The 15,697-nt window shown below is 41.7% G+C and overlaps 2 protein-coding genes across 2 annotated transcripts; both read right to left on the bottom strand.

The window, feature by feature from the left end:
* Positions 1-5,322: 5,322 nt before the first annotated feature.
* LOC118816323 (trace amine-associated receptor 13c-like) lies at positions 5,323-6,372 on the bottom strand. The gene has a single exon (XM_036582846.1). It carries the CDS (start codon positions 6,370-6,372, stop codon positions 5,323-5,325), a length of 1,050 nt encoding a protein of 349 aa, XP_036438739.1.
* Positions 6,373-11,405: 5,033 nt separating this feature from the next.
* Positions 11,406-12,425, bottom strand: LOC118816322 (trace amine-associated receptor 13c-like). Its single transcript, XM_036582845.1, has one exon. It carries the CDS (start codon positions 12,423-12,425, stop codon positions 11,406-11,408), a length of 1,020 nt encoding a protein of 339 aa, XP_036438738.1.
* Positions 12,426-15,697: the final 3,272 nt, after the last annotated feature.

Below are 15,697 nucleotides of genomic sequence, written 5' to 3'. Positions count from 1 at the left end.
GTGGACTATTCTCAGACCAGCAGTAACACAGAGGTGTTTAAAAACTCCAGCAGCACTGCTGTGTCTGATCCACTCATAACTCTTGTTTACATTAGTTAATAACTAATAAATCAAATATAAATATTGGTGCATTTTATTTAGGGGTTAATCTATTTTACCAACTTGCCAGTGAATGCTTTTGTTTAATGATTCTACTCTTACATTATAAAATATTCATTGAATTAAAAAATGCTATTCAATTATGTTTATTACTATATGAAAGAAGTAAAAGACTCGCCATCTTTTCGATATTAAATGAAAGTATGAGAGTAAAATGCCTACTTCCATGCATAAAAATGCAGAACATTTTCACAGCACTTTACATATGTAGCATAACAAGCAGAATATGTTAGTAAAACTATTATCACACTCTCTTTCTAAGCCGCTTACTCTTCTGGGTTACGGCGGGAACTGGAGCCTATCCCAGCTGTCATTGGGCGAAAGGCAGGATACACCCTGGACAGGTTGCCAGTCCATCACAGGGCAGACAGACAGACATATACATTCACACACACACACACACACACTCACACACACACACACACACCTAGGGGCAATTTAGTGTATCCACTTGGCCTGACTGCATGTCTTAGGACTGAGTGTTGAGGAAACCTAGGTACCCGAAGGAAACATACAAACTCCTATACTGCATACAAGAGCATCAAAGTGTAAACAAGCGAACTATGATCTAAAGTTTTGCAACATTACTTACACAGAGAAAAGTTATACAGAACTTATTCTAGAGTAATATTTGAGAATGTGGTAAATCTATCAAACCTTAACCTTAAAAATCAGTGTCAAAAAGTATATTATCAAACATATATTTATACTTTTAAATTGATCAAATTTATCAAAGGTTTAAAGCAGATTACTAAATTATCAGTTAAGAATGACCAGAGAATAGAATTCAAAATGCAAATCTTTTGAATGTAGAGCTTTCAGTGTAAAGCAAAGATCTTCACTGATTTTCTAAACCAAGGATAAGAAATTGCATAAATAATGGGATTAATACAAGAATTGCTAAAAAACAGACACATCAAATAGGTGATGCTGACAGAGGGGTTTGGAAGACTCTCAATATTCACTAGACACGTGTACCACGGGATCCAGCACATCAGATACACCAGCACAACAGAGCCTAATGTTTTGGTTGCTTTTAACTCAGATTTCTTCCTCTGCTGAGATGCTGTTAACTTTGCTGTATCGGAAATAGCTTTCACATGTTTTAGGACCACACCAAGAACTCTAAGATATAACAGTATTATCGACAAACAGGGAACAATAAAGATGAATATAAAATCAATAAGGCCCCAGGTATCATTGATCGGTATTGCACATTGTCTCAAGCAGATCACATTTCCTTCCCCTTGTTCTGAACTCCCAACATACATCATTATAAGATTATAACAGAATGAAAAGCACCAGCCGAAACTGATGCACACAGAGATAGTTTTCACTGTCATTTTTGCTACATAACAGAAGGGGTTGCATAAGGCGAAATATCGGTCTACTGCAATCAGCACAACGTTATAGAGCGACACTGTACCAACAATCGTGCTGATGAAGGAATAAACAGGACAGAGAGTTTTTCCGTGATGTAAACATGTGTCTACAAGCATAACACACTGTAATGGCATCATAACTGCCCCGATTAAAAAATCTGACACAGCCAGAGAGAGGATGATGAAGTTAGTTGGTGTGCGGAGCTGCTGGAAAACGACAATAGAGACGATCACGACCATGTTTCCACACACTGTCAGCGAAGACATCACCACCATGAACAGAAAAATGCTCAGATCGCTGTCATTCAAAAGAACGTCCTCAGAGCAGCTTTTGTTCAGAAATGCAATGCAGCGATAATCCACATGGGCAAAAAAGGTCTTAGAAGAATCTTCCATTGACAGACCCGATCCAGAAGCCTATCCTTCCATTCTGTGGCTTATGTCAAAATAACCAGGCGCAAGCACTCTGGATTTGAATAGAAGGACAATTACCTATGCTTCTATTTATATACCCATATGCAGGGGGACTGGTCACCGGGGCTTACATCATCATTTCTCAAGTCATTGGATATTTCATACTGCAACAGCAGAAAGACACTGAGATGAGGCGTGTTATTGTTTATTTAGTTAGTGTTATTATAGTTCAGGATTTTCCCTTTATTCATGCATCTGTGGTTGGCCAATATTTAAGAAATGGTTGAAGATACACTATATGGACAAAAGTATTGGGAAAGTATTTTCCTAATTATTGATTTCAGGTGTTTCAGCCACACCCATTGCTAACAGGCGGATTAAATTTAGCACATAGCTTTGCAGTTTCCATAGACAGACACTGGCAGTAGGAATGGGTCGTACTGATGAGCTCAGTGACATTAAACGTGGCACTGTCATAGGATGCCACCTCTGCCACAAGTCAGTTTGTAAAATTTCTGGCCTACTAGATCTGCCCCTGTCAACTGCAAGTGGTATTAATGTGAAATGGAAGCACCTCAGAGCAACAACAGCTCAGCCACGAAGCGACAGACCATGCAAACTCACAGAGTGGGGCACCGAGTGCTGAAGCACAGTGTCTATCCATGCAGTTCCAAACTGCCTCTGGAAGCAACATCAGCAAAAGAACTGCGTGTTAGGAGCTTCATGAAATGGGTTTCCATGACTGAGCAGCTGCACAATGCCAATGGGGGTGTAGTGGTGTAAATCACACTGCCACTGGACTCTGGAGCAGTGGAAACGTATTCTGTGGAGTGAGGAATCACACTTCTCAATCTGTCAGTCTGATGGACGAGTCTGGGTCCAGTGAAGGGAAATCTTAATGCTTCAGCACCAAGACATTTTGGACAATTGTAAGCTTCCAACTTTGTGGGAACAGTTTGGGGAAGGCCTAACTTACCATTTTTCTTTTTTCAATTATTCTATAAAGTTCAGTCTTAGAAGCTGGTTGATGATTTTCTGAAGTAATCAAACACATTCAGTGGTGTTGAGGTCTGGACTCTGGGGTGGTCAGTCCATTGTTCAGCTTCTTTGTTTGATGTGTCCGTCTCCTTTTCTCAGTGAGTTTCTTCTTGACAGCTACACATCCTTTCAGACCCACAGCGCTGAGTCGTCTTCTCACAGTGGAAGGATGGACAGAAACACCTGTGGAGGTTTTCAGATCTGAAGCAGCTTGATTTTCTCCTCTCTCTCAGAGATGAAAGCTTTAAGTGCTGTTTATCTGATGGGGGCAGTTTTGTGGTCGACCAGCTCTTCCACGTGGTTGTTGGGAGCTCCATTTTTTCTGTAGCTTTTAATCATTTTTGAATTCAAGTCTCAGAAACTTTTTTTAATGTATTTTCTTATGCAAGTAGATTATCTTATATCTTAAAAATGAATAACTTGTGCTTTATGGCCACTTGACTGGAAATTAAGTAAATAAAGGTCGGACTGACTTTTGCACAGCACTATAAATATAACCTTACCCTGATCAGAATCTTTATTAGCTTGTCTTTCTAAACCATCCTTTGAATAGTGAATTTACATCTATGTTCAGGGATATCACCATGCAAGTGTGAATTGTTAGCTCCCTGGCTTTGAGGTCTTCTAAATGCTTTAGGTTGTTCCTCAAAACTAAAGTGAAGGAGGGACTGCACATTTGCCTTTCATGTCCCTAATCTATGAAAAGTTGATATTAGACTTTCTGACCCAATGACCACTTTTTTAGCTGTGGCTTAAAACCCATTTTGTGGGTGGTTTTATTGTGCTTTTCTGTTATTTATTTGTGTTGTTTCTCTTGTTTTCATATTTCATTATGAAGTTTTCCTAACATTTACATTACTATGACATTTTTGAATATTTTTGTCCTTGCGTAAAAAAAGAATACAGCTGTTCAACAACTTTCTCTGAATTCTTAACTAGAAGAGAAATGTTGGAAATATGACTCTAAAATTCTAAGCGGCCTAAAACGACTGGTGGCCAAGAACTTGACCTTTGGTGGCCAGGCGAACTACACTATACCACCTGTCTACACAGCACTGCCGGGGTCTCCAGTGGGTTTCTTCATGCTGCCTGTTCTTATTGCCAATCAATGACCCAGAGTCCAACAGTTGCATCATCATTGCTACCTTCAACAACACCTCCTGGTGCATAAAGGGCTTTTTCAGATTCCAGTTATCAGCTGATGATCCCAAATGCATCAAAAATTGGCACATATTTATTTGTTTATTTATTTTCCCCCAATACTCCATTGGTAAGCCATTTATTCAGAATTCACACACATTGTCCTCAATTTTGACCATAACTGATCAGGTTCCCATAGTTCTAACTAATGCAAACTTCAATGTTGTAGTATATAGTAACAGATTATTCTGTTTCCAGCTTTGTGGAAACAGTTTGGACCTGTGTAAAAGCTAGGTATGCTCAGAAATGGTGTTGAGATCAACATGTAAATAGGTAAACCAACTCAGAGTGGTTTGATGCAAAATACTCTGTTCTAGAAAAGATGTTCACAGAAGTGGTGATAGAAACCAGCTCCCTCAACTCCCTCAAAGAGTATTATTACATGAAATGGTTATGAATATGCTGACGTCTGACACATTGTTTTATTATTTTCTGAGTTTGGCCAGAAAGATATATTTTCAATCCATTCATGGTGGAGGGGTACAACCATGCAGGGCATACTTTTTTTAAAGTTTACCTTATATTTTCATAATTTTATATCACATTTAAACTCAGAAGATATGTTGCAGCCTCTGGTTCCTGTATCCTCCATTGTATAAAAATCTAGTTTCACATAAAAACATTTTCAATGACTTTAAATTAGGCTGAATTTATTAAAAAAATAACCTGATTCTGTTTATTTCTTCTTAAACAAATTAGCATAATCCCTTTTTGGTAAAATAAATAAGTCACTTATATGGAAAAGTAAACAGTACAGTAAAACAGTTTATGAACATGTAATAGTTTATATGGATTTAATGTCATTCTTGTTTAAAAAGTCTGAAGATATAGTTTGACTGGAGCTGAAAAAATAGCAAAGGCATCTTCAAGCCCTTCTGAGTTCCTCTAGACAACATGGATATGGATGAATTTCACAGTGTGTAATATTTGCAATGAGTTTAGAACATTGGCCTAACTGTGTCAGAGACCATGGTTTTCTGGAATGAATAGTATTTTTAATTCTTTCAAAAGTTGGAAAATTCCTAACACTAGGAAAAACTGAATTGATAGATGTTCTGCATTACAACTAATTCCATTCCAGAAATTGAAAAGTTCAGTTAATTAATTCCATTTAAGATATTAAATGCTTTCAAGCTGCAATGACATTAGTGTCAGAGGAATGAGGAGCAAATATTCTCAGTGTAACAATGAGATAGAGACATTTCCTGAACCATGGGGAGAAGCGGCCGTATATTAAGGGATTTAAAGTTGAATTAATGTAACACAACCAGACAAACACTTCAAAAAGTACCACAGGAGTGGAGAAGTTAATGTAAGGATCAATTAGAGAGTTGACAAAAAACGGCATCCAGCAAAAAATGAATGTACCTACAACAATGCCGAGGGTTTTCGCTGCCTTGTTCTCACGTTTCATGCTTTGAGAAACCCTGTTTAAGCTCGTCTCATTTTTGCTCTGCTTTGTTCCCTCGATTTTCCTCGAGTGCCTTTTTGAAACCAAAAAAATTTGAGCATACAAGCAAAACATGACTGTGCAAGGCAAAAGAAAACATAACAATACATCCAGAGGCCCCCACAGTGCATTAAACAAAAGGTTACAACTTCCCATGCAAAATATTGATTCAATGTACTCATCTAGACTTTCTACATTTGCCTTTGAATACATGAGACCGTAGGAATACACTGCGGCTGTAATCCAGCTCAGAGCTACCATCAGCCATGCAGTAGGTATGGTTATTCTTGTTGGGTACTGAAGCGGATGGCACACAGCCTGATATCGGTCTATTGCAATGCAGATCAGGTGGAAAATAGATGCAGAGGTGAGGAAAATGTCAAAACTAGAGTGCAATAAGCAGAAGGCTTCTCCGTAGTACCAGCACCCATCCACAGATCGGATCATGCTGAACGGCATAACAATCACACCCAGCAACAGGTCCGCCAGGGCTAGAGACATCACCAGCATGTTGGTGGGTGTGTGCAGTTGCTTGAAATGCGCAATGGAAATAATGACCACTGAGTTCCCCAGAATAGTCACTGACATCGCCAACACCAGTAAAACATATAACACAGATCTAGAGGTTACACTGTAAGAGCTTTTTACACAAGACAGATTAGACTCAGGATAACAGTACTCCTTCAAATCTGCCTCCACCAGGAAAGATGAATTTGTAGCTTGCAGCATCCTGCAGCCTCCCTTAACACAAAGAAGATACAGAGGTCGGTCTTATCCACCCCACCGTGTTAGATGGTGATGTGTGGAATGATCCCTAGTTATGGAAATGCAAGAACTTATATTTGTTTCCTGTTCAAGGAAAATGACCACCTGGGAGACTGTGGTCCAATAACAGCAATGCTCAGCTAAGCAAAACAAATGAAAACAAAACATGAACCTTTAGTGGCTTTTCCTTTATGGATTGACCACGCCTTCCTCCGGCCTTGTAGTCCATAATACCCAGCACACTGGTCCTTACACGGACTCCAACTCCCAAAATTCTCCAGGGGATCATGTGACACTTACCTAGTCTACTGCATCCAATCACAAATCATTATCACACTTATCATCACTGTGTAAGTTTTGTATGTTTTGTAGTTATGAGAGGAGTTGTATGTTCTTCAGACAAGGACAAGCTGTATATTTCTTCAATGCAAGTTAAGGCATTTAAACACAGAATGCAACACAAATAAACAACACGCAAATCTGAAATACAACAGCATTCGCAAAAAAGGGCGCAAAGTCATTGAAAATGGACATTTCAGCTCAGCACAAAACATGAAATCTACTGGAGATTTGATGATGATTTCTGAAGTGAAACACTGCTTGAAAACAATGCAAAAGTATTTGTTCGGTTTATCAGTGATAATAAATTATCTGAAGTTTCTGAGTAAAGATAGATCGATTAAACTGAGAACTTGCATGCTTGTCTGTAAGCGAAGGACTGGAAAATGGTGCGGAGCTTGCTGCACAGTACCAACCCTCCAGTTGTTGCCACTGTCCCCCTCGGGAAGATGACTTCATAAGACAACTCCGAAATGTTTGTGGAGCCTTTTGATTAGGCCATGGAGAACTATCAGTGGGATGAGAAGGACTAAGCAGTTCAACTCGTTCCCCTGCTTACTTAGGAGGCTCAGCTGGCCACTCAGCAGCTCTCACTGCATTCACAGCTGAAGTACATAGAGCTGAAGAAAGCCATTCTCCAGCTCGCGGCCGGACCCCTGAGCAGCACCAGCAGCAATTCCACTCACTAATGCTGTGGGAGTTCAACTGGCCCTTTGCGTTCATGGCAGAGGCGCACATGTGGGAGGCAGGAACCACTCATCAACCACCTATGTCTTCTCTTTCTCTCTCTCTCTCTCTCCCTCTCTCTCTCTCTCTCTCTCTCTCTCTATCCCCCCATACCAGCTCTGCGATAAAAAAGGAGCATTTCCCCCAAAACCTTTTCCCCTTACCCTTACTGCATGTATGGGGCCCGGTAACCCCTCCCTTTTTCATCCATTGCCCTCTCTATTTGCACAGGTGGCATCTGATGAGCCCATGAGAGCTGGGACAAAGCCTAGGCAGGTGTGTTGGGGATGCTGGGAACCAGGCCATTTCCAGGATCAGTGTCTTCACATGGAGGTTAGGACCCTGGTCCGGATTCCCGACTCTCCACACATCTCTCCTTATCGAGCAGGGACAGACTGCATACCAGTGAGTTTTCTGTGTATTCATGGGGATATATGCGAATATCTGCTCGTATCTGTCACTACTGATTTCCGAGGAGAAAAGTGTCAAGAAAGCGATTGGTCCTTGCCTTACCCATCCTCTGATTTTGGAGACCAATTGGCCACAGTTAAAGGGTTAGTTAAGGAACTGTAAAGGATGGGTCCCGTAGTGAGAGATGGTGTGTGACTTGTGTGGCTTCAGGGCAAGACGAGCTTCCAGGTCCATCCTGTGCTGTTCCATAGGCAAGGTGGGGACTTGGATAGCAGAGCCAATACTGACAGGGTGGCTGTGCTCCAGGGCTCTGCCATCGGGGTTCCTCTAGGTGCTTTCCCTCTGGAGCCATCATAGGATGACACACTAAAGCACACTAAAGAGGTCCTGCAAGCCTCCCCAAGGTTCTCTCCCTTTATATTGCTATACAGATGAAAGCCTCATCATGTTCTAGATATCATTAGGGAAAACTGGGAGGAGGGACCTTCAAATAGCAAAAATTAAGTTCGGTACATTCTTGATCTGAGAATAAAACTCTGTGCACTTGGTAACCAAACTTAGGAGAATTTGCCCAGAGCTCAAGAACTGCAGAGCTGCATATGCATTGGGGCACTCAGCTGCAGGAATTTACATTGGGAGAGAAAGTAGTCATTTTACTTCCCACATCGAGCTCAAAATTACTTGCCAAGTGCCAAGGACCCTTTAAGATCACACGACGAGTCAGAGAGGTCGACTGTGAGGCGACACGATCTGACAGAGTTGATTTACTACAGATACACCACCTCAACCTCCTTGGACTGTGGAGAAAGGTGATCCCTGTTGTGCTGGTGATGGCTGTCCCAGAGAGAGCTGAGTTGGGACTGGAGGTTCGCAAAACACACTTTGGTTCCATGTGGTGACCGGCTCTTGCCGTCCCAGAAAACAGAGCTCGCCAGGTTGCGAACAGAGTTTCTTGATGTGCTTTCATGTCTGCCATGAACAACAAACCTCATAGAGTACTACATGGAGACCCCTCTGCTGTCCCTATAGATTACCTGAACACAAGAAAAAAGTAGTTTATAAGGAACTTAAGGCAATGCTTGATATGGGAGTTGGGCAGTGATGGGCGCAGCCCTGTAGTATTTGTTCCCAAGCCCGATGAGACTGTTTGGTTCTGTGATTATAGAAAAGTCAACATCGTGTCTAAATTCAGTGCTCAACCCATGCCACATATTGACGATTTGCTCAGTCTGTTGGGCGCTGCTCACGTTTATTTGGCACTGGATTTAACTCAGGGATACAGACAGATCCCTTTGACTCCAGTTTCCTGCTGAAAAACAGCATTCTCCTTTTGGATTACACCAATTTGTCACACTTCCATTCAGGTTGTTTGTGGCTCCTGCCATGTTTCAAAGGCTCATGGATAGAATCCTAAGGCCCCACGCTACATATGCTGCTGCTTATTTGAATGACATCATTATTTATGGTAATGGTTGGCAGCAGCAAGTACAGCATCTGAGGTCAGTCTTGAAGTCCTTGAGATGGATGGGCAGGGCTCACAGCAAACCTGAAGAAGTGTGTAAATGGGTCTTGGACACGTGCATCCCCAAAGTGATAAGACTGCTGAGATTGCGACCTGTCTGAGACCCAAGAGTGATCTTACTAAAAAGGGGGCACCAGATCCGGTCCAGTGGATGGAGCAGTGTCAGCAGGCTTTTATTGAAGTTAAAGCAGTGCCTTGTGAGGGTCCGCTATTGCACTCGCCTGACGTTGCTCTCCATTTTATCTTGCATACAGACGTGTCAGACTTGCCTGGGGGCTGTTTTGTCCCAAGTGGTGGATGGGGAGGACCGCCTGGTGCTGTACATTAGTTGTAAGATCTCTGTGAGGGATAAGTACGGCACCATTAAGAACCATCTGTGAGGCGGAGGGCTGATGTGAGTGAGGGCACGGGCTGAGTGGCACGCGTGTGTACCTGTGGATAATTGCCTCTCCCTACTTATATGCCCTTCTTTCCTAAGTAAAAAGAGAGCTGGGAGGGAAGATCAGAGGCTGCAGAGAAACCTGAAATACAAGCTTAGCCTGAACGACAAGATTGATGATGGACTCTTGATTTTATTATTAATAAGGGCTGCAAACTCTAAGCCTAGTGTTTTTTTTTTTGTTCCTTTGTGAGTGATATAATAAAATATCTCAATGCCTCTGTGGCTACCTCCATCATACCCCTTCCTCCTCCACCCACCAGGGTATCACAATATGATAATCTTAAATGCTTTATGGAAGCTTGGATAGAAAAAAGCCATACATCAGAGGGTTGAATATGGATTTAAAATAGCCAAATCACCGAGGTATCAAAAGCGTCAACAGGACTTGAGAAGCCAAGGAACGGATCGGTTACAGTGGTGAGGAAAAACAGCAGCCAGCACAACAGGAAAACCCCCATAACAATACCCAGCATTTTAGCTCTGCTCCGACACTTGGCTTTTAAAATTTAAAAAGTGGTACAATAACACCCCATTCCTTATTCCACATTGGCATTTTTCACCTTCATTCTGTAACTCAGAGCTTCATAAATGGCCAAGTATCAATCAATGGATATGAAACACAGGTCGAGAATTGAGGCAATGCTTAACATCATATCCAAACTGGAATGGATTTGACAAAAAAATTCACCCAAGAACCAGCAGCCTTCCATCCATCTCACCATGCTTAAAGGCATGACCAGACAGCCCAACAAACAGTCCACTAAATCTAAAGAAAGGATGATGGAATTAATGTTGAGCAGCTAAAATTCTATATCAAGCAAGAATAGGAAAGCATTTTACCTTCAAAACTACAGCAACTGGTCTCCTCAGTTCCCAAATGCTTACAGAGTATTGTTAAAAGAAGACGTGATGGAACACAGTGGTGACATCCCCCTTCCTAATTTTTTTGGAATGTATTGCTGGCATCAAATTAAAAACAGGCATATATTTTCTTCATCATTTCAACAGGGCAGCTGTCCTTTACATTGTCTGAAAATGTTCATATAATTGGACCAATAGAAATGCTCCAAAACAGTTTTGAAAAATCTCTTTACATTACCTTATTTACATTGAAAGTAAAGAGGGTTTTTGCCCTCTTCTGTCAACTTAACAGTTCAGAGATATTTGTTTAATTTGGATAGTGGTGATATAAAAGTTAATATTGACTCAATGTCTTTCTCTATTTAATAGTTTCAAGACAGAGTAAGACGAGCTGAAAAATAGCAAAAGCATCTTTAAGGACTTCTGTTAGTTCCTCTAGAATAACATGAATTTGGATGAATTTCACAGTGTGTAATTGCTGTAATGAGTATAAAACACTGGCCTATCTGCATCAGATGTTTGTATCAGAAAATATGATTCTTTGGAACTATATTTCGAAGGAGGGAAAATTCCTAACATGACTGCTCTAGGAAAAACTGAATTGACGGGCCTTCTGTACTAATTCCCTTCCAGAAAATGAGAAGTTCCAATGTAGTTTAAACCATTAATGAATACCATTTGAGATATTAAATGCTTTTAACCTGCAAATACATTAGTGTCAGAGGAATGAGGAGCAAATATTCTCAGTGTAACAATGAGATAGAGACATTTCCTGAACCACGGGGAGAAGCGGCCGTATATTATGGGATTTAAAGTTGAATTAATGTAGCCCAACCAGACAAACACTTCAAAAAGTACCACAGGAGTGGAAAAGTTAATGTAAGGATTAGTTAGAGAGTTGATATAATAAGGCATCCAGCAAAAAATGAATGTACCTACAACAATGCCGAGGGTTTTCGCTGCCTTGTTCTCACGTTTCATGCTTTGAGAAACCCTGTTTAAGCTCGTCTCATTTTTGCTCTGCTTTGTTCCCTCGATTTTCCTTGCATGTCTTTTTGAAACCAAAAAAATCTGAGCATACAAGCAAAACATGACTGTGCAAGGCGAAAGGAAACATAACAATACATCCAGAGGCCCCCACAGTGCATTAAACACAAGGTTACAACTTCCCATGCAATATATTGATTCAAAGTAGTCATCTAGACTTTCTACATTTGCCTTTGAATACATGAGACCGTAGGAATACACTGCGGCTGTAATCCAGCTCAGAGCTACCATCAGCCATGCAGTAGATATGGTTATTCTTGTTGGGTACTGAAGTGGATGGCACACAGCCTGATATCGGTCTGTAGCAATGCACATCAGGTGAAAGGTCGATGCAGAGGTGAGGAAAATGTCAAAACTAGAGTGCAATAAGCAGAAGGCTTCTCCGTAGTACCAGCACCCATCCACAGATCGGATCATGCTGAACGGCATAACAATCACACCCAGCAACAGGTCCGCCAGGGCTAGAGACATCACCAGCATGTTGGTGGGTGTGTGCAGTTGCTTGAAATGCGCAATGGAAATAATGACCACTGAGTTCCCTAGAATGGTCACTGACATCGCCAACACCAGTAAAACATATAACACAGATCTAGAGGTTACACTGTAAGAGCTTTTTACACAAGACACGTTAGACTCAGGATAACAGTACTCCTTTAAATCTGCCTCCATCAGGAAAGATGAATTTGTAGCTTGCAGCATCCTGCAGCCTCCCTTAACACGAAGAAGATACAGAGGTCGGTCTTAGAGAGGCTCCGCTGTGTCAGATGGTGACGTGTGGAATGATCCCTAGTTATGGAAATGCAAGAACTTATATTTGTTTCCTGTACAAGGAAAAAGACCACCTGGGAGACTGTGGTCCAATAACAACAATGCTCAGTGGAACCAAACAAATGAAAAAAAAACATGAACCTTTAGTGGCTTTTTCTTTACTGATTCACCAGAATTGCATTGCAGAATGTGAAATTGTTCTTTTTTGGCTGGTTGACTCAATAAATGTGTTACAAATCTGAATGTTTGGTTTAAAAATCTCAAGTTTGAATATATTTTGTTACTATTACACCAAGTCTAAGCATCAGTTCTAAGTGGAGAATAAGCAACCCAGCTAGTTTATTCAATCATTTTCAAGTGGACAAACATTTTTGGGGGAAATACTTAAGTACCGAGATGCAGTTAATTACATATAAATGTACCAGGTTATGTGTTATTCAGTGAAATGTGTAGCAAACTTAATTTCCCTATAGGCCTTCCTTTGGTATACAACATAAACATATGGCTGCTTCATTATGGTCAGGACCACCACAAAGCAGGTATGATTTGGGCAGTGGATCATTCTCAGCACTGCAGTGACACTGATGTGGTGGTGGTGTGTTAGTGTGTGTTGTGCTGGTGCGAGTGGATCAGAAACAGCAGTGCTGCTTGAGAAAAAATAAGAATTGTGTTATGGGAAGAGGTCAGCTTGTAACAAAAAAGAGGGCTAAAATTCAAGCAACCTGTTTCTGACAGCTGAGAAAAGTGGTTTCTGTGGGAGAGAGTTTCTCCCTCTTGCATGTACTTTGGGCATTGTGACTTTGCAGACTGTTTAAACACACAAAAAGCTATATAACACACTAAAGAAAGGAAAAAAAAAGAAAAGCATAGTAGGACCTCTTTAAGGCTTATTACTCATTACCAACTATAAATAATTGTGTAACTAAGAACGAGTATGTAAGTTGTATAGTTATGAGAGGAGTTAAAATGCCTCCTGTACATGGTTTCATTTGAACTGAATAAGTAATGTTTGTAGTTCTAATATATAGTAAACATTTATTGGTAAATATAATTACTTTAGGTCCATAGAAGGGTTATTAAGAATATGACTGCACTAATGCACTACTTAGCCCCTCTGATTATATGTTCTTCAAGGCCTAGTTGTATATTTCTTCAATGCAAGTTAATGCCATTAGACACAGAATGCAACACAAATAAACAACACCAATCTGAAACGCAACAGCATTTGCGTCATGAAAGACACAAGAAAATGGGCACAAAGTCTCAAAATGGACACTGCAGCTCAGCACAAAACTAAAATGAAATACGATGAGATATAATGAGATATGATGATGATTTCTGTCATTACAGTGTTCGGTGGAAAAAATTGCTTTGACAGTTGACCAATCCAAACAGTGTGGGTGAGCTGACCTATGAGAACACACTGGGCTCATCAGGAGGTTTGAAAATGAGCATAACACAGATAGCACCTCATGGATTTTCAAAGTTGACTGAAATTTGCAGAAAAGTGAATAGTCAAGTCAAGTCAAGTCAAAGTTTATTTATATAGTGCATTCCTCTGTGTGAGGGATGGATGGGGTCGTTCATGATGCTGGTGGCTTTCCGGATGCAGCGTGTGGTGTAGATGTCCGTGATGGAGGTGAGAGAGACCCCGATGATCTTCTCAGCTGTTCTCACTATGCGCTGTAGGGTCTTGCGGTCGGAGGCAGTGCAGTTCCCAAACCAGATGATGATGCAGCTGCTCAGGATGCTCTCCACAGTCCCCCTGTAGAACATGGTGAGGATGGGAGGGGGGAGATGAGCTTTCTTTAGTCTCTGCAGGAGGTAGGGGTGCTGCTGGGCTCTCTTGGCTATGGAGTTGGTGTTGAGGGACCAGGTGAGGTTCTCTGTGATGTGGACACCGAGGAACTTGGTGCTCTGGACGATTTCCACAGCAGAGCCAGTGATGTTAAGTGGGGGGTGGTCACCTCGCACTCTTCGGAAATCAACAACCATTTCCTTAGTTTTGTCCACATTCAGAGACAGGTTGTTGGTTCCGCACCAGTCTGTTAGCCACTGCACCTCCTCTCTGTATGCTGACTCATTATTCTTTCTGATCAGACCCACCACAGTTGTGTCATCAGCAAACTTGATGATGTGATTTGAGCTGTGCTTTGCAGTACAGTCATGAGTCAGCAGGGTAAACAGCAGCAGACTAAGCACACAGCCCTGAGGGGCGTCGGTGCTCAGTGTGGTGGTGCTGGAGATGTTATTACCTATCCTGACTAACTGAGGTCTCTCAGTCAGGAAATCCAGGACCCAGTTACAGAGGGAGGTGTTTAGGCCCAGCAGGCTCAGTTTTCCAATCAGCTGCTGAGGGATGATGGTGTTGAATGCAGAACTGAAGTCTATCAACAGCATTCTGACATAGGTGTCTTTATTGTGCAGGTGGGTGAGAGCCAGTGGAGTGTGGTGGAGATGGCGTCATCTATTGAGCGGTTGGGGCGATATGCAAATTGCAGTGGGTCCAGTGAAGGAGGAAGCTGGTCTTTAATGTGCCTCATGACAAGCCTCTCAAAGCACTTCATGATGATGGAGTGAGTGCGATGGGACGGTAGTCATTGAGGCAGGACACTGGAGACTTCTTCGGCACAGGGATGATGATGGTGGACTTGAAGCACGTTGGAACGATTGCAGTGCTCAGAGAGATGTTGAATATGTCCGTGAGAACATCAGCCAGCTGTTCAGCGCATTCTCTGAGCACTCTGCCTGGTATACTGTCGGATCCTGGAGCTTTTCGTGGGTTGACTCTGTGTAGAGTTCTCTGCACATCAGCAGTGGACAGACACAGTACCTGTTCATTTGGAGGAGGTGTGGTTTTCCTCGCCGTCATGCCATTCTGTGCTTCAAACTGAGCATAGAAGTTGTTTAGCTCGTCTGGAAGGGAGGCTGTCACTGTCACAAGCAGGTGGAGGTGACTTATAATTGGTGATGACCTGGATGCCATGCCACATGCGCCGTGTGTCAGCAGTGTTTTGAAAATGTTCATGGATTTTCTTTGAGTAGGCTTGCTTTGCCTCTTTGATGGCCCAGTTTCTGGTTGGGGTGAGTTGTGACGAGTTTGGAGACAGTAACATCATCAATGCACTTGCTGATGTAGCCAGTCACTGATTCTGTATACTCCTCCAGGTTGA

The sequence above is a fragment of the Colossoma macropomum genome, unplaced genomic scaffold (genome assembly GCF_904425465.1).
Source record: "Colossoma macropomum unplaced genomic scaffold, Colossoma_macropomum, whole genome shotgun sequence".
NCBI classification, from domain to species: Eukaryota; Metazoa; Chordata; class Actinopteri; order Characiformes; family Serrasalmidae; genus Colossoma; species Colossoma macropomum.
The sequence above is the reverse complement of the archived record's forward strand: the minus strand, read 5'-3'. Positions and strand labels throughout refer to the sequence as shown.